We start from the raw sequence: 17,451 nt of genomic DNA, 5'->3' as shown, positions 1-17,451 counted from the left end.
GCCATTTTAATTGCCATTAAACAATGCGAGGGTGTTACTGCTGTGTTGGTAAGCAAAGGATTTTAGCGACCCATCATTTATGCATTTTTTATTTGGCTAAGGTGGGTTGTGAGTCTTTGGGCTGCTAATCAAACCCTCAGCCAATCCTTAAGGGTTAGGGTTAACCCTGCCGGATCCGGCCCCAGTAAAACAAGTACCTGATTCCCAGCAGCCGGGCGGCCTCGGTCCAGCGGTGCTTCTCTCCTCCCAGTCCTCCTATCAGCTTCTCTGCCCGGATCAGCTTCTGGGAGCACAGCTGGATGTTGTCCTCCAGGTCCTTCTTCTTGCCGTTCATCTCGGCGAAGGTGTGGTTGAGGCCCTGCAGGCGGTCCTCCACCTCCTTAAGCTCCGCCCTCTTCACGGCCAGCGTGGCCATCTGGACGGCCAGCTCGTCCTCCGCCGCTCTGAGCCGGGCCTTCTTGGGCGCCACCACCTTGGCCACGCGCTCGTAAACCTCCATGGCCCTCACCCAGCTGCAGAGGCCCTCGCAGGCGGACGACACGTTCTTGATAATGGACGGCTGAAACTCTGGGTTGTCGATGAACTTCTCTCTGATCTTCTTGATGGAGGCAACGGGAATGTTGTCTTTATCGTAGGCTTTGAGGTGGTCCAAAAACTTCATGTCTCCCAGGAGCTTCTTGGACGGACCCCAGAAGTCCTCGATCATCTTGCCTGATCCACACAAGGGTCAAAGGATCAACAGCATTATCTTGGTCTAATCAACGGCTGAGGATTGTCTGGAGGTCCTACCTGAGCCACCGGGATCCGGCCTCCTCTCGGCTTTGATGCCCTTCATGACGCAGATGGACTCCATCACCAGCTTGACCAGTCCGGGGGGGTTCTGCATGGACTTGACCACCGTGATGTCGGCAGGCTTCAGGGTGTTCAGGGCTGACAGGGCCGCCTCCAGGGCGGGCATGGCCTCGGCCAGATCTCCTTCGCACTCGTCCTGAACCCCAGTAGGGAGAGGAAATCCTCCATCTCTGATCATAGGCTGCTTACCCTAATCCCACTTGTTTTACGTTTTCTTCCTTATACTTCGAGGGAGTTCATCTGCCTCGGCAAACTTTGATAACATAACAATAATCTAATATTATCCAATACAATGACTAAGAAGTAAATGCTCTGTAAAACATGTACCATTAATTCCCATGTCCTATCCGAGAGTATAGAGTACCTTTATGGCTTTGGCTGCTGCGGCTGCGTCATTGGCCACCTTCTCATCCGCAGAAACCAGTTCCTTCTTTGCGTCCACCTCCACCGTTTCCTTCTCTATCTGCACCATCATCTTGTCCGTCTCCGCTGAGGTCTTGATCAGCTCTGGCTGCAAGGCGGTCAGCTCCTTTTGCATCAGGGTCACCTGGGGACCCAAACAGAGTGAGGTTAACCAAAGTGTCGATTGGTTCAAGGTGATTAGAGAGAACATCTCTCATGTTGGTCAAAATGTTGAATATTAAGCTTTTGAGAAAAGGGTGAGAACGTCCTGGAAGGTCACTTGAGAGGGTTAGGGTTAGCTAACCCTAACCCTAAAGGGTGAGAACGTCCTGGAAGGTCACCTGAGAGGCCGCAAAGCCCAACTTCTGTAGACCGATGATGTAGCGGTTCTTCATGGTGTGCACCTCATCCCTCTTGGAGTTCAGCAGAGCCTTGAAGGTCTGGATGAGCTGCAGGTAGGAAGTGGGAGTCACGTAGTTGTGTCTCCTCAGTCTGGTGAAGTACATCTCGGACATGTCCCTAACACTTGTCTGGAAGGTCTTGCACATCTCCACCACTCTGAAACCCAACGAGAGACAATAAGAAATCAATGTCTGTGGTGGTCTCTGGGCTTAACCCTTACTCACAGACAGACAGACACACATACAGACACTGAGACATATATAGAAAAAAGGACTTTGCTGCAGCACAACCAGACAGGACAAGAAAAAAACATAAACTCACAGAAACCGAGGGCACATAGTAAAAGTTAAAATAATCAAAATGTTCCAAAAACGTAATAGTTATTCTTGATTCTACAGGGCTAGCACATAAGATAGAATCAGATAATTTATTACAAGGCTGTGTTGATTAATCCATTCAGATTGATCAGTTCTGGTATTAAGTGGAGGGTTATTTCTGTGTAGCAGACTGCGAGCCATGGCACTGAGGGCCGGATGAACAGGATGTTGTGTTTTATAGCCTTACGCCAGTCTAACATCACCGTCCATCTCCACGTCCTCTAAGAACTTATAGGCCACCATCTCCAGAGCGTCCGTGGGCCAGGCCTGGAACCAGTCGATGGTGCAGCAGTTGATCAGGGAAGGGAACATCCGTAGACGGTTCCTGAACGAGTCACCGATGGGACTCATGGCTTTTCAAATTGGAGCAAAGATTGTGTGTTACCAAAAGCACAATAATTCACCGTCCTAGAGGGAAGCTCAAGAATGAATCTCTTATGAGTGCACAGTAACCCTAACCAAGGGTTAGCCCCAACCCTAACCCAGAGTTAGCCCCAACCCTAACCCAGGGTTAGCCCCAACCCTAACCCAGGGTTAGCCCCAACCCTAACCAAGGGTTAGCCCTAACCCTAACCCAGGGTTAGCCCCAACCCTAACCGGTTAGCCCAAACCTTAATCAAGGGTTAGCCCCAACCCTAACCAAGGGTTAGCCCTAACCCTAACCCAGGGTTAGCCCCAACCCTAACCAAGGGTTAGCCTTAACCCTAACCAAGGGTTAGCCCCAACCCTAACCAAGGGTTAGCCCAAACCTTAATCAAGGGTTAGCCCCAACCCTAACCAAGGATTAGCCCCAACCCTAACCAAGGGTTAACCCCAACCCTAACCAAGGGTTAACCCCAACCCTAACCGGTTAGCCCTAACCCTTACCGGTTACCCCTAACCTTAACCATGGATTAGCCCCTACCCTAACCAGTAAGCCCTAACCCTTACCGGTTACCCCTAACCTTAACCATTGGTTAGCCCTAAAGCTTACCGGTTAACCCTAACCAGTTACCCCTAACCTTAACCATGGGTTAGCCCTAACCCTTAGCGGTTAGCCCTAACCTTAACCGTGGGTTAGCCCTAACCCTTACCGGTTAGACCTAACCACGGGTAAGCCCTGAGCGTGACCCTACCGAGCACAATGTGCAGGTTGGCCCTGACACGGTCGATGAAGAAGTTGTACATGGAGAGAGGGGTGGCGTCGATCTTCTTGCCCTCCGTCCGTGCGATGCCCTGCGCCTTGTCGATGATGTCGGCGCGCTCGTCGGCGGGGAACATGTTGGGCACGTCGCTGGTGTTCAGCAGCATGTTCACGTCCTCCACCATGGCCTCGTCCTTCATCTGGCTGTCGCCGAACAGGAACACCAGGCGGCGGCCCCCCACGCCCGTCTTCAGCATCACCTTCTTTAAGCTGTCCCGCCAGTCCGCCAGCCCGTAGCCCTTGGTCAGCTCGATCTGGAACAGCTCGTAGTCGTTGATGAAGGCGGCCAGCTTGGTGGCGCTGTGCCGGCCTGAGCCCCCGATGCCCACCAGCAGGGCGTGGCCGTTGTCCTGCTTCAGCACGCGGCAGAGCCGCGACACGTGCTCTATGGCGAACCGGAACATGACCAGGGCCATGGGCGCCTTGCTGCAGCTGTTGAACTCGTCCAGGTACAACTCCATCGCCTCCTGAAGGGCTGGCAGGTCGCCCAGCTCGTCGTAGATCTTGGGGTCCGCGTCAGGTTTGCCGTAGTCGCCGAAGAACAGACTGCGGATGTCTTCGTCTGCCACTTTACCGTTCAGGCTTAGGTGACCCAAGAGCTGAATATTGGGCATGGAAAAGGTTTATGATCAAACCTTATTGTTCTGTTATGTGTGTGCACTCGCGTCGTGCGTGTGCAGAGATGCAGGATAATCGATCACCTTGTCGATGGTCTGCTTAAAGAAACTTGAAGTTCTGTCTTGGACGATGTTGAAGAACATCTCCCTGTCTTGGTGGTCGATGAGCCGGTCGTAGAACACACGGTACACCTCATGTATCCAAAGACGGATCAGCTTGTCTCCTTCCTGTGAGAACAAATCAAATCAAAACCACCTTCAATTAAAGGTGAATTTACCAAAGATGTGAATCGTTTAAACAATTGATGCACCCAGTATAGCAACACTAATCCATTCAGTTTGCTCTCCTGACCTGCATGTGTGTGTGCGGTGCCAGCAGAACACCGCGGATTACTCTGGCAAAGTCCCTCAGGTTGAAGATGTAGTGAGACTTGGACGGGGTGGGGAGGAAGCTGTCCATAGTGTCCTTATAAACTGCCATGGTGGCCTGCACCATGATCTTCCCTAGCCTACACACACACACACACACACACACACACACACACACACACACACACACACACACACACACACACACACACACACACACACACACACACACACACACACACAGGGGGGAGGGGGGGGGGGGGGGGGGGGGTTGTATCATGACCCTATGGACTTCAGTGGGGGTTTCATTCCGTCTGTGCACGGCACCTTCTCAACGAGCAGGTGTGCGCCTGCAGCCAGAGGGGGCGCCAAAACACCAATTCTCCACACAATGTTTTGTACTTCATTGAAAGCACCCCATGTGATTTGGCGCCCCCCACAAAGATGGCGCCCCGGGCGGCTGCCTGGTTCGACCGTGCCTAAAACCGCCACTGGTCTTGTTACCTGGAGAAGGAAGCCTCAAAGCCTCTGCTGAAGTGCCAGTCAGTGATGGAACCAAAGATCTTGCTCATTGTTTCGTCATCAAACGAGTCGATGGAGATGATGTTCAGGTGCCGGGTGAAGCGACCTGGTGTTCCAGAGGACATTTTAGCTCACTCACATCTATCCACTTTAAGGTTTATTTGCAGTAGTTGACGATACAACGATCCTAAATGGGATAATTCAACAGTCGTCACCTGTAATGTCGTTCCTCCCTCCACCAGGGGGCCCCATAGCAGACACAAACAGAACATCCACGATGTCCAGTCTGGAGGTGTCCTTCTGGTCATACCAGTGGTGGTGGTCAATCCACTGTCTTAGCAGCTCGATGGGGGGCTGGGCCCCGTAAACTTCTTTAGCCGGCATGTTGAGGTCATCTAGCGACACAGGTCAAAGGTCAAAGAGAGGGAAGGGCTTGGTGCTCTTTCAGGAATTCAATACGATAAACTGTGCCTGTTCCAAGTGCACCCAGCAGCATTACCACGTAACACTGATCATTCTACAAGGTATCCATCCCAAACAAACAGTAGTCCGGTTCCTGTGTTCCTTACCCACGTAGACGACACACCTCTTCCCCACGGGGGGCCCGAACACGCCCTTCCTGCGGCGGTCCAGCTTGGCCATGACGATGTCCTGGGTCTGGTTGGCCGAGGTGCGGGCGGAGAAGTTGATGCAGTTGGGCACATAGCGCTCCTTGGGCAGCCGCACCAGGAAGCTGTTGTTGATCAGAGACTTGCCCGTGCCTGTGGGCCCCAGGAACAGCGCGGGCACCTCGTGGGCCAGGTAGGAGCTCAGGAAGAAGAGCTGGCGGGCCGTCTCCATGGTGGGGACGATGAGGTCAGACACCTGCACACACGCAACAACCGACCCCTGACCTTTTTGCCGGGATTCCAACATCCTAAAGATGACTTAAAGCTGCAATAAGATGTAATGTGTAATGTGTCTTTATTTTGGTCAGTCAATGGGTGTGAAAACTAGATAGAGGAGCTAATATCAGGGTCTGCTCCAGTAGGAGTGTGGGCGGGGGTTACTGTTGGCAGAATAAAGTGTTCATAAGAGTCAGGGTCAGGGTAAGGGTTGGCCAAGTTAAGTGTGTATAAGAGTAAGGGTGAGGTTAGCAGAGTAAAGTGTGTCTAAGATGAGTTTTTATATTTAAAAAAAAAAAAAGACAAGAGGAAACATTTAGAATACTAAAATCGATGTTTGGAAGCTGTGAATGGGTTCTGAATGGGGGATGATGATAATGAAAGTCCCCTGCCCCCCGCCTGCCTCCCGCCTGCCCCCCGCCTGCCCCCCGCCTGCCTCCCGCCTGCCTCCCGCCTGCCCCCCGCCTGCCCCCCGCCTGCCTCCCGCCTGCCCCCCGCCTGCCCCCCGCCTGCCCCCCGCCTGCCTCCCGCCTGCCTCCCGCCTGCCCCCCGCCTGCCCCCCGCCTGCCCCCCGCCTGCCTCCCGCCTGCCCCCCGCCTGCCCCCCGCCTGCCCCCCGCCTGCCCCCCGCCTGCCCCCCGCCTGCCCCCCACCCAGTGAAGGACCAGACCTTACGTTGGCGCCAGCGGGGATGACGCTGTCCTCCTTGCTCACCGAGTCCGTCCACAGGCTCCAGTGTCCCGGGCCCTGCTTATGGAAGTAGTAGTCGTAGACGCTGCCTAGAAGCCATCGGGACACGTCATGCGTTACTAACAGCTCTAATGTCACGGCTCATGTCTGAGGTTTGGGTCTGAATAAAAGAGCACCTCTCTCGGGGAAAAGGTTGCTCTTGCTGAGTTGGATGTTCTTGGGTGGCGGGTGCTCGCTCTCCGCGCCAGTGATCAGAAGACGGTAGTAGACGTCAAACCTCTTCCTGCTGTCCCCGTTGATGGTCCCGCCCACACTCCATACCACAGCGAATAGGAAGAGGCCCTGCAGCCACATGGTCGTCTGTTGGCTGGACATGCCCTCGGAGCCATCAGCACCCGACGCAGCGACCTCATCTAGAGTCAGGAGAGCAAGCACACACACACACACACACACACACACACACACACACATAAACACACACACACACACACACATAAACACACACACACAAACACACACACACACACACACACACACACACACACACACACATAAACACACACACACACACACACACATAAACACACACACACACACACACACACACACACACACACACAGCTATGCACTCAGACACACACAGAGCGATGGATTCAGACAGACGGCGGTGAACGGACCCAGCAGGCAGCTGTACAGCCTCATCAGACTGCCTGCCAGGTGGATTGGGGAGGTCTGGACCAGGAAGCGACAATCCCGGGCCACAAAGTCCAGACACGGCTGAAGCAGCCAATCGAACAGTTCCATTATCTACAGGAAATAACGCACTCACAGTCACAACTCAAACTCTGACCGCCATGACTATATACCGGATCCCCAAAGATGGGCTGCAGACCCTAGGCATGGAGCCGGGTAAGCTCTAATCCTCCCACCACCCCCCACTGTGGGGACACTCTCACCAGCTGCCTGTGTTGGGCGCCCAGGCTGTCCGGCAGGGTGTCCATGTAGGAGTCTCTGAGGGGGGTCCATCCCAGCTGGTGGGGCTCCATGTAGATCATACCACACCTGGGGCAAAGGCCGGCCACCTGTCACTCACAATACCAACTAAGGGAAAACTGGATGATGCTGTTTCTGCTGCTCTATAATGATACTGCCATCATTGCATTATACGGAACATATTGATTAATGGAAACCGAACCGCTGGACTTGAGCTCGTTGTATAAGGTCTGTAAGATAAACATCACTTTAGTTTATAAGCTAACTTAGAGATACAAATTTAAAGCGGGCTACCACATTAAGAATGGACTCACTAGTCTGATGTGTTCAATATTCCGATGTGTTGACTAGTCTGATGTGTTCACTAGTCTGATGTGTTCACTAGTCTGATGTGTTCAATAGTCTGATGTGTTCAATAGTCTGATGTTTTCACTAGTCCGATGTATTCAATAGTCTGATGTGTTCACTAGTCTGATGTGTTCAATCGTCTGATGTTTACACTAGTCCGATGTGTTCACTAGTTTGATGTGTTCACTAGTCCGATGTGTTCACTAGTCCGATGTGTTCAATAGTCCGATGTGTTCACTAGTCAGATGTGTTCAATAGTCCGATGTGTTCAATAGTCCGATGTGTCCAATAGTCCGATGTGTTCACTAGTCCGATGTGTTCAATAGTCCGATGTGTTCACTAGTCCGATGTGTTCAATAGTCCGATGTGTTCACTAGTCCGATGTGTTCACTAGTCCGATGTGTTCACTAGTCCAATGTCTTCAGTAGTCCGATGTGTTCACTAGTCCTGTACATTAAGAGTGGATTCATTATCAGTCCGATGTGTTCAATAGTTAGTTAGGTAGTTATTTAGTTAACTCTACCTGCTGACAGTAGCTGGTGAAGCCTGCTCCAGGTCAGCCGTCTCAAAGATCAGACTCATCTTGGAGCTCATCTGAATGATCTCACCGCTCATCAGACATAACTGAACCAGGAGCATCAGGAAGAACATGGAGAGAGGGCGAGAGGGCGAGAGAGCGAGAGAGAGAGAGAGAGAGAGAGAGAGAGAGAGAGCAATCACACATAGGATACTGTGCACCAGGAAACCATCAGGGATGGAGTAAAGGGTGATTAATGAGAGAATTGGGATTCTTTGCTTCTGCAATTCTTATTAGGTTAACCAAAAGATCGCAACAAAACGTAAGTGGAAGCAAAATAATATTATCCTACAGTGGTAATCGCACAAAAGTATCGCAATGCTTACAGATTGTCAATACATATTGTAGCCACCCTCCATGGTGGTTGCCATAATGTATTGAGGGACCATGCCCACAGCCCCGGGGCTACGGTGGGTTAGCCTGAACCCAAGGGACCAGGCTAACAGCCCCGGGGCTACGGTGGGTTAGCCTGAACCCCAGAGGGACCAGGCTAACAGCCCCGGGGCTACGGTGGGTTAGCCTGAACCCCAGAGGGACCAGGCTAACAGCCCCGGGGCTACGGTGGGTTAGCCTGAACCCCAGAGGGATCAGGCTAACAGCCCCGGGGCTACGGTGGGTTAGCCTGAACCCCAGAGGGACCAGGCTAACAGCCCCGGGGCTACGGTGGGTTAGCCTGAACCCCAGAGGGACCAGGCTAACAGCCCCGGGGCTACGGTGGGTTAGCCTGAACCCCAAAGGGACCAGGCTAGCAGCCCCGGGGCTACGGTGGGTTAGCCTGAACCCCAGAGGGACCAGGCTAACAGCCCCGGGGCTACGGTGGGTTAGCCTGAACCCCAGAGGGACCAGGCTAACAGCCCCGGGGCTACGGTGGGTTAGCCTGAACCCCAGAGGGACCAGGCTAGCTGTGCTCCGTCCTCCTACCTTCTTGTTGTCGTCCAGCACTGTGTTCATGTTCTCGATCCACACGGCGTCGATGGGCCCGTCGAACACGATCCACTGTCGGTGGTCGGAGAGGGAGGCGGCCTGCCCCCTGAAGGAGGTGGCCAGCACGCCGTCCGACCACTCATGGCTCACGCTGTGGAAGCAGCCGTACAGCTGGCCCATGGGGACGGCCTTGGGGTTGATGAGGCAGTAGTCCACCGCACACTCCTCCATCAGCCCGGCTGGACGGGGGGTGGGGAACACCAGATGACAAACATTGAAAGGTGGATGAACGGATACTTCCACGCCATGTTAGGGTGGCCGTATGACGTGGAGGCGGAGCTGTGAAGCCGTTTGAGACACTAAAGGGCGTCGTCTCCAGGGTGGACCGTAGGAAGGGATGTGATGAGCAGCGTACCCTCGTAGAGGTCTCCCAGGGCCCCCGCCAGCACCTGGTACGCTGAGGTCTTCCCCCCCAGGGGGTCCCCCACTATCATGAAGCCGTGGCGCACCAGCATCATCTCATACACCTGCAGAAGGAACACAAGAACAGGTGACCTCTAGCTAGGTGTGTCCTGGTACCTGTATACCAGGTGTGTCCTGGTACCTGTATACCAGGTGTGTCCTGGTACCTGTATACCAGGTGTGTCCTTGTACCTGTATGATTTTGCAGATAAACCAGGGCACTGGCTGGAGCTTGAGTTTGGAGATGTTGTCGTTGAGAGCCTTGAAGAGCAGATCGTAGTCCGGTTTGGGGAGGACCACCCCAGGGAACAGGTCCGAGATTATACCCTTAAGAGCAACCACAGCATCGGCAACACTCACTTCATGTCAAATTGGCCATGAACACTTTCAACAATTCAAAAATGTTCAGTTTAAAGTATCCCTCAACACATTATAATAAAGACATTCTTTAAAATAGACAAATAAAACCAAAAATATTGTTGATCTTATCAGTTACCTTTGTCTTATCAGTTGTGTGTATTTTATTTTAAACCATAACAGATCTCAAAAGGCGAACATGCCATTTGCCATACTGTCCCCCTAATCAAACCTCATCATAAAATGTAACCTAGACCATCAAAGAACAGGGTTAGGGTTAGGGTAACCCTAACCCTAATCTAGACCATCATAGAACAGGCTTGAGCCACGCCCCCTGCTGGGAGCACCTGGAACAGCGGGACGTCCTGGGCCAGGAACTTGGCCATGTTGACGTCCATCAGGGCCCTCAGTAGCAGCACGCCTTCGTCCTCCGCAGGGTACTTGAGCTTCAGGTTGCCGGCGGCCGTCAGCACCGACTTGACGGCCCGCATGCCATAGTCGTAGTGGTGCTGGGAGGATAGCTGCTCTGAGCACAGCCGGTACGTGGCCACGATCTTACCGGCCAGGCTGAGGAGGTTCACTCTGGTTACATGGTGGTGGAGCAGAGCCAGCGGGCTACCTGACTAAAGGCTACTTCATCTAATGCTACAAGGATAAATACCTCATGATCAAATGCTACATTGCTAAATGCTATGTTGATAAGTGCGGCATGGATAAATAGGAAAAATGGAATGGAAAAATGGGAAGCGTACCTATGTTCCCCGGGTCCTATGTTCCCCGGGTCCTATGCTCCCCGCTTTGTATGTGACCGGGGAACATAGGATCTGGCGAGCTAATCATTTCTTCGCCTGTGATTGGTTAGAATGGCTCTCCTCCGATTGGTTATGATTAGGGTTACCCTAACCCTAACCAAAAACCTGACCCTAACCCTTCGTACCCGGGGAACATAGGACCTGGGGAACATAGGGATGACCTCGAAAAATGCTACATGGTCCAATGCTACGCTGCTAAATGCTACGTGGATAAATGCTATGTTGCTAAATGCTACGTGGCCGAATGCTTCGCGTGTTATCATGTGTTTCTTGGAGAAGTGTTGAAGCACCTGCAGAGGAGAGCATTACGCACCTGCCATGTGGCTAGGATTACTGAGCACATGTAGCCATGTAGCATTGGCAGGAAGAGGAAGAGACGTACCTGCGGGACTGGGTGAAGCCCATGGAGTAGAGGGAGATCTCCCCGATGAGGGCGTAGTCTGGCACCATCATGGCCACAGTGCGGAACAAAGCCTATCACACACACACTGTGACCAAGTGTACCACACACACTGTAACCAGGTGTACCGCACACACACTGTGACCAGGTGTACCGCACACACACTGTAACCAGGTGTACCACACACACTGTAACCAGGTGTACCACACACACTGTAACCAGGTGTACCACACACACTGTGACCAGGTGTACCGCACACACACTGTAACCAGGTGTACCGCACACACACTGTGACCAGGTGTACCACACACACTGTGACCAGGTGTACCACACACACTGTGACTAGATGTCCAGCAGAACCTCTCTCTTGTTTCATGCCCAGGCTGAACCATAAAGTTATAATCTATTTTATTTATGAATTATCTTGCATTCTACTCTATTTTAAATCATCTGCCACTATGGCTTCAACATCAAATACATCAAGACATTTCTTGTTTCAATCAAAAACAATTAACATATTTTACTGTAGTATTCTAATCTGTACCATCTTTTCTCTTCTGTAATATTACATTCTGATCTGTTCTATTCTATAACATTCTGTAATATTATATTGTAGCTGCAATATTATATTCTGATCTGTAGTATACTAAATATTCTGTGGTATTATATTTTATACTATAAACAGCCTTGAGGTCGGGGTTAGCGGTACCTTGAGGTTAGCGGTACCTTGAGGTCGGGGTTAGCGGTACCTTGAGGGCGGGGTTAGCGGTACCTTGAGGTTAGCGGTACCTTGAGGTCGGGGTTAGCGGTACCTTGAGGGCGGGGTTAGCGGTACCTTGAGGTCGGGGTTAGCGGTACCTTGAGGTCGGGGTTAGCGGTACCTTGAGGTCGGGGTTAGCGGTACCTTGAGGGCGGGGTTAGCGGTACCTTGAGGTTAGCGGTACCTTGAGGGCGGGGTTAGCGGTACCTTGAGGTCGGGGTTAGCGGTACCTTGAGGGCGGGGTTAGCGGTACCTTGAGGGCAGGGTTAGCGGTACCTTGAGGTTAGCGGTACCTTGAGGTCGGGGTTAGCGGTACCTTGAGGTCAGGGTTAGCGGTACCTTGAGGGCGGGGTTAGCGGTACCTTGAGGGCGGGGTTAGCGGTACCTTGAGGTCGGGTTAGCGGTACCTTGAGGTTGTCAGGGAGCTCCGCGCGGCCTGCGTAGCCCGGGTTCATGGTGATGAACACGGAGCAGGTGGGGTTGAGGGCCAGCTCTGTGCCCTCAAACAGGAACTTCTTCAGGTCCTTGGCCACGGCCTGCTGGATGCACAGCACCTGCTGGGCCACCACCGACAGGACCTCCACCTGGTACTCACACACACACACACACACACACACACACACACACACACACACAGACACAGACACTCACAGACATACACACACACAGACACAGACACGACACAGACATAAGCACACACACACACACACACACAGACAGACGCTCACAGACATACACACACCCACACACACACACACACACAGACAGACAGACAGACAGACAGACAGGCGCACACACACACACAGACAGACAGACAGACAGACAGACAGACAGACAGACAGACAGACAGACAGACAGACAGGCGCACACACACACACACACACACACACACACACACACACACACACACACACACACACACACACACACACACACACACACACACACAGCAGAGAATCAGCAGATTTACCAAAATCTGCTAACCTTAACCCCGTAATCTGCTAACCCGAACTCTAACCCTTACCCTTCCCTAATCTCCCCCGGACTGTGCTACCAGGGGGCGGGGTCTGTGCTGCCAGGGGGCGGGGTCTGTGCTGCCAGGGGGTGGGGTCTGTGCTACCAGGGGGCGGGCTCACCTCGATGCGGTTGAACTCGTCGAAGCAGGCCCACGCCCCGGACTGCGCCAGCCCCTTGAAGAACTTGCTCATGGCTTTGTAGTCCAGACCGTCGGAGCAGTTAAACACCACACACTGGGGGGCACAGCACATGGTCACACAGACAGCCCCGCGGCCCGCTGCGATACAGCTGCCCCCCTGAGCTCTGAGGTCTGACCTGCTTGGCCAGGGCTTTGGCCAGGTCCTTGGTGGTCTCCGTCTTGCCGGTTCCTGCAGGACCCTCAGGGGCCCCTCCCAGGTTGAGCTTCAGCGCTCCCATCAGCGTCCTGGAGGCAAACATGGTGTGTGTGTGTGTGTGTGTGTGTGTGTGTGTGTGTGTGTGTGTGTGTGTGTGTGTGTGTGTGTAAAGAAGTAAAGGGGACTTGAACCCCTGATTTCTACCTCCTCTCTGGTTAGGGTTAGTGTTAGGGTTAGGTTAGGGTTAGGGTTAGGGTAACCCTAACCCTAACCTCAGAATCTCAGGGTAACCCTAACTCTAACCCATAGAAGGAGGTGTGTGACCCCAGCCCCCGGCTGCGCGGACCTGTAGCAGCGGTCCGTGAGTGGCGTGATGACGAGCCGCGAGGAGTTCCCCAGGTACTCGTATCCGTACTTCAGGCAGGTGGTGATCATGCGCAGCATCACGTCGCCGTCCTCCCAGAAGTAGCGCAGCTGGGAGATCCACGCAAAGTCGTTGAGCGACCACACGCCATCCGCAGCCAGCTGGGCCACCACGTCCCGGGCTGTGGGGGGGCGGGTTGGACTCATGGTACCGCTTAGACTCACTGTAGCGTTTAGACTCATGCTACTGCTTAGACTCACCGTACCGCTTAGACTCACTGTAGCGTTTAGACTCATGCTACTGCTTAGACTCACCGTACCGCTTAGACTCACTGTAGCGTTTAGACTCATGCTACTGCTTTGACTCACTGTAGCATTTAGACTCATGGTACCGCTTAGACTCACTGTAGCGTTTAGACTCATGCTACTGCTTAGACTCACCGTACCGCTTAGACTCACTGTAGCGTTTAGACTCATGCTACTGCTTAGACTCACCGTACCGCTTAGACTCACTGTAGCGTTTAGACTCATGCTACTGCTTAGACTCACCGTACCGCTTAGAATCACTGTTGCGTTTAGACTCATGCTACTGCTTAGACTCACCGTACCGCTTAGACTCACTGTAGCGTTTAGACTCATGCTACTGCTTAGACTCACCGTACCGCTTAGACTCACTGTAGCGTTTAGACTCATGCTACTGCTTTGACTCACTGTAGCATTTAGACTCATGGTACCGCTTAGACTCACTGTAGCGTTTAGACTCATGCTACTGCTTAGACTCACCGTACCGCTTAGACTCACTGTAGCGTTTAGACTCATGCTACTGCTTAGACTCACCGTACCGCTTAGACTCACTGTAGCGTTTAGACTCATGCTACTGCTTAGACTCACCGTACCGCTTAGACTCACTGTAGCGTTTAGACTCATGCTACTGCTTAGACTCACCGTACCGCTTAGAATCATAGACTCATTGTACCGCTGAGATTCAATGTACTGCTTAAACTCATGGTACTGCTTCAACTCACTGTAGCGTTTAGACTCCTGTACTGCTTAGACTCACCGTACCGCTTAGACTCATGGTACTGCTTAGACTCATGGTACTGCTTAGACTCTTAGACTCATGCTACTGCTTAGACTCACTGTAGCGTTTAGACTCATGTACTGCTTACACCCACTTTAGCGTTTATAGTAATGTGTGCAATAGGGATGGGCATGATTATTCGACGATCGACTAATTGATCGTTAAGAATTTCGTCGATTACGTACATTTTTCATAGATTAAACGAATGCAGTGTGCAATTAAACATTTTACCACACGGGGGCAATATTTAAATTTGCGGCTCCTCCCCCGCAATAAACCTCCCGCTTTGAACGGTGAACTCTTTACGCCTAGCAGCTATAAAAAGCTATAAAAACTACAAGAAGAAACTTGGGAAGAAACTAGGGTTGTGTTTATTTTTAGTTATGTTTATGAGCACCGGCTTCGAGCTGCATGCTCCGTTGCTTAGAGCAGAGTAGCGCATAACTATTGAACGGATCTGGTTTAACTGAGTTGTTCATCTAATAATAAAGATCCCAATGAGGAAATCACGCTGCATTTGTATTTTCATTTCATTTTGAATATAATTTTTATTTTAATGTAAAATATTAACGATTAATCGACTAATTGATCGTTAATTCTCCCGACGATCGATTAAGACAACTTAATCGAATGCCCATCCCTAGTGTGCATATATATATAATATGATTCTCTGTACGGCCGACGTGGTCCATACGGACATTGGGGTTTGAACCCCGTTCCTTTGGGTTGTCAGTTGTACTCCACTACCCTTGCCGGCCCCTACACTGGATCTCAACATGAACGAGTCCTCGGCTCACTGGCACAGTTCTTGGAGGGGGGTATTCACCGTGGACGTCGATCACCGTCAGGGCTCCCAGAGTCACCCGAGCGCCTCCAGTTAGTTTTCCGCGCACCAGTTCGACGATGTCACCAATCTGGGCGTTGCACTTGTCAACGTAGGCCTATGGGTGAGAGGACAATATCACCACCTCCACCAGCTCCAACACTCACAGGAGATGAAACGTTAACAGTGGGCTACGAAGCCGAGCCAATGGGCTTCAGGCGGACCTGCAGGCCGTTGCTCTGAAGGGCCTCCGACACCTCGCTTGTCCAGAAGATGGAGGAGGCACAGATCACCACCTGGCCCGGCCAGCGCAGAACCCAATCCTTCCTCGGTACCTAAGGAGGGGGGGGGGGGGGGGCAACGTTCATCTGGGCTCTGTCCAGGGGCTGAGAGGGTTAGGAACGGTGGCGTCATTGTGGTTTACCATTGCAAACCTAACCACTAACCCTAACACAAGTTACAACCGTCCCCGATGCGAGGAGATAACAAGAAGGACCACAACTAAGTCCAAAACATGGAGCCGGGGGCTGGGCTTACCTGGGCGTACTGAAGCAGGCCCTGGTGGGACACGTCCCGCACGCTCCTCAGCATCATGTTCTCCACCTGCAGCAGCCACTTCTCCACCATGCCCTGGAGGTCCACCAGGGGGCAGCATGCCGTTAGGACCAGACCTTATGGAGCTATACTAGCGTAGCCTAGCCTGATACTATCAGACCTTATGGAGCTATACCAGCGTAGCCTAGCCTGCTACTATCAGACCTTATGGAGCTATACCAGCGTAGCCTAGCCTGCTACTATAAGACCTTATGGAGCTATACTATCGTAGCATAGCCTGCTACTATCAGACCTTATGGAGCTATACCAGCGTAGCCTAGCCTGCTACTATCAGACCTTATGGAGCTATACCAGCGTAGCCTAGCCTGCTACTATAAGACCTTATGGAGCTATACTATCGTAGCATAGCCTGCTACTATCAGACCTTATGGAGCTATACCAGCGTAGCCTAGCCTGCTACTATCAGACCTTATGGAGCTATACCAGCGTAGCCTAGCCTGCTACTATAAGACCTTATGGAGCTATACTATCGTAGCATAGCCTGCTACTATCAGACCTTATGGAGCTATACCAGCGTAGCCTAGCCTGCTACTATCAGACCTTATGGAGCTATACTAGCGTAGCCTAGCCTGCTACTATCAGACCTTATGGAGCTATAGTGGGGGTCTACCTTAGTGAGGTCTGTCTTAGTGGGGGTCTCTCTTAGTGGGGTCTACCTTAGTGGGGGTCTCTCTTAGTGGGGCTCTCTCTTGGTGGGGTCTCTCTTAGTGGGGTCTACCTTAGTGGGGGTCTACCTTAGTGGGGGTCTACCTTAGTGGGGTCTACCTTAGTGGGGGTCTACCTTAGTGGGGGTCTCTCTTAGTGGGGTCTACCTTAGTGGGGGTCTCTCTTAGTGGGGTCTACCTTAGTGGGGGTCTACCTTAGTGGGGGTCTCTCTTAGTGGGGTCTCTCTTAGCGGGGTCTCTCTTAGCGGGGTCTACCTTAGTGGGGTCTACCTTAGTGGGGTCTACCTTAGTGGGGGTCTCTCTTAGTGGGGTCAACCTTAGTGGGGTCAACCTTAGTGGGGGTCTACCTTAGTGGGGGTCTCTCTTAGTGGGGTCTCTCTTAGCGGGGTCTACCTTAGTGGGGTCTACCTTAGTGGGGGTCTCTCTTAGTGGGATCTACCTTAGTGGGGTCTCTCTTAGTGGGGGTCTACCTTAGTGGGGTCTACCTTAGTGGGGGTCTACCTTAGTGGGGTCTACCTTAGTGGGGGTCTACCTTAGTGGGGGTCTACCTTAGTGGGGGTCTCTCTTAGTGGGGGTCTACCTTAGTGGGGGTCTACCTTAGTGGGGGTCTCTCTTAGTGGGG

At 52.4% G+C, this 17,451-nt stretch overlaps 1 protein-coding gene across 1 annotated transcript in view; it reads right to left on the bottom strand.

The window, feature by feature from the left end:
- Positions 1–17,451, bottom strand: part of dnah3 (dynein axonemal heavy chain 3) — a 49,700-nt gene that overhangs the window by 9,032 nt on the left and 23,217 nt on the right. Inside the window, exons 24-51 of the mRNA XM_060037166.1 lie at positions 16,087–16,179; positions 15,774–15,884; positions 15,553–15,667; positions 13,629–13,827; positions 13,263–13,371; positions 13,067–13,180; positions 12,338–12,514; positions 11,153–11,244; positions 10,306–10,525; positions 9,794–9,928; positions 9,555–9,666; positions 9,137–9,378; positions 8,162–8,262; positions 7,254–7,359; positions 6,975–7,104; positions 6,474–6,710; positions 6,283–6,386; positions 5,294–5,588; positions 4,940–5,119; positions 4,707–4,830; positions 4,186–4,342; positions 3,918–4,061; positions 3,149–3,815; positions 2,221–2,386; positions 1,596–1,812; positions 1,217–1,399; positions 790–988; positions 198–711 (exon numbers count right to left, since the gene is read on the bottom strand). Coding sequence (XP_059893149.1) covers positions 198–711; positions 790–988; positions 1,217–1,399; positions 1,596–1,812; positions 2,221–2,386; positions 3,149–3,815; positions 3,918–4,061; positions 4,186–4,342; positions 4,707–4,830; positions 4,940–5,119; positions 5,294–5,588; positions 6,283–6,386; positions 6,474–6,710; positions 6,975–7,104; positions 7,254–7,359; positions 8,162–8,262; positions 9,137–9,378; positions 9,555–9,666; positions 9,794–9,928; positions 10,306–10,525; positions 11,153–11,244; positions 12,338–12,514; positions 13,067–13,180; positions 13,263–13,371; positions 13,629–13,827; positions 15,553–15,667; positions 15,774–15,884; positions 16,087–16,179 — 5,243 coding nt within the window. The remainder of the gene's footprint in view (positions 1–197; positions 712–789; positions 989–1,216; positions 1,400–1,595; positions 1,813–2,220; positions 2,387–3,148; positions 3,816–3,917; positions 4,062–4,185; positions 4,343–4,706; positions 4,831–4,939; positions 5,120–5,293; positions 5,589–6,282; positions 6,387–6,473; positions 6,711–6,974; positions 7,105–7,253; positions 7,360–8,161; positions 8,263–9,136; positions 9,379–9,554; positions 9,667–9,793; positions 9,929–10,305; positions 10,526–11,152; positions 11,245–12,337; positions 12,515–13,066; positions 13,181–13,262; positions 13,372–13,628; positions 13,828–15,552; positions 15,668–15,773; positions 15,885–16,086; positions 16,180–17,451) is intronic.

The sequence above is a fragment of the Gadus macrocephalus genome, chromosome 18, assembly GCF_031168955.1.
Source record: "Gadus macrocephalus chromosome 18, ASM3116895v1".
In the NCBI taxonomy this organism is placed as follows: domain Eukaryota; kingdom Metazoa; phylum Chordata; class Actinopteri; order Gadiformes; family Gadidae; genus Gadus; species Gadus macrocephalus.
This window is presented reverse-complemented; position numbering and strand designations above follow the sequence as displayed.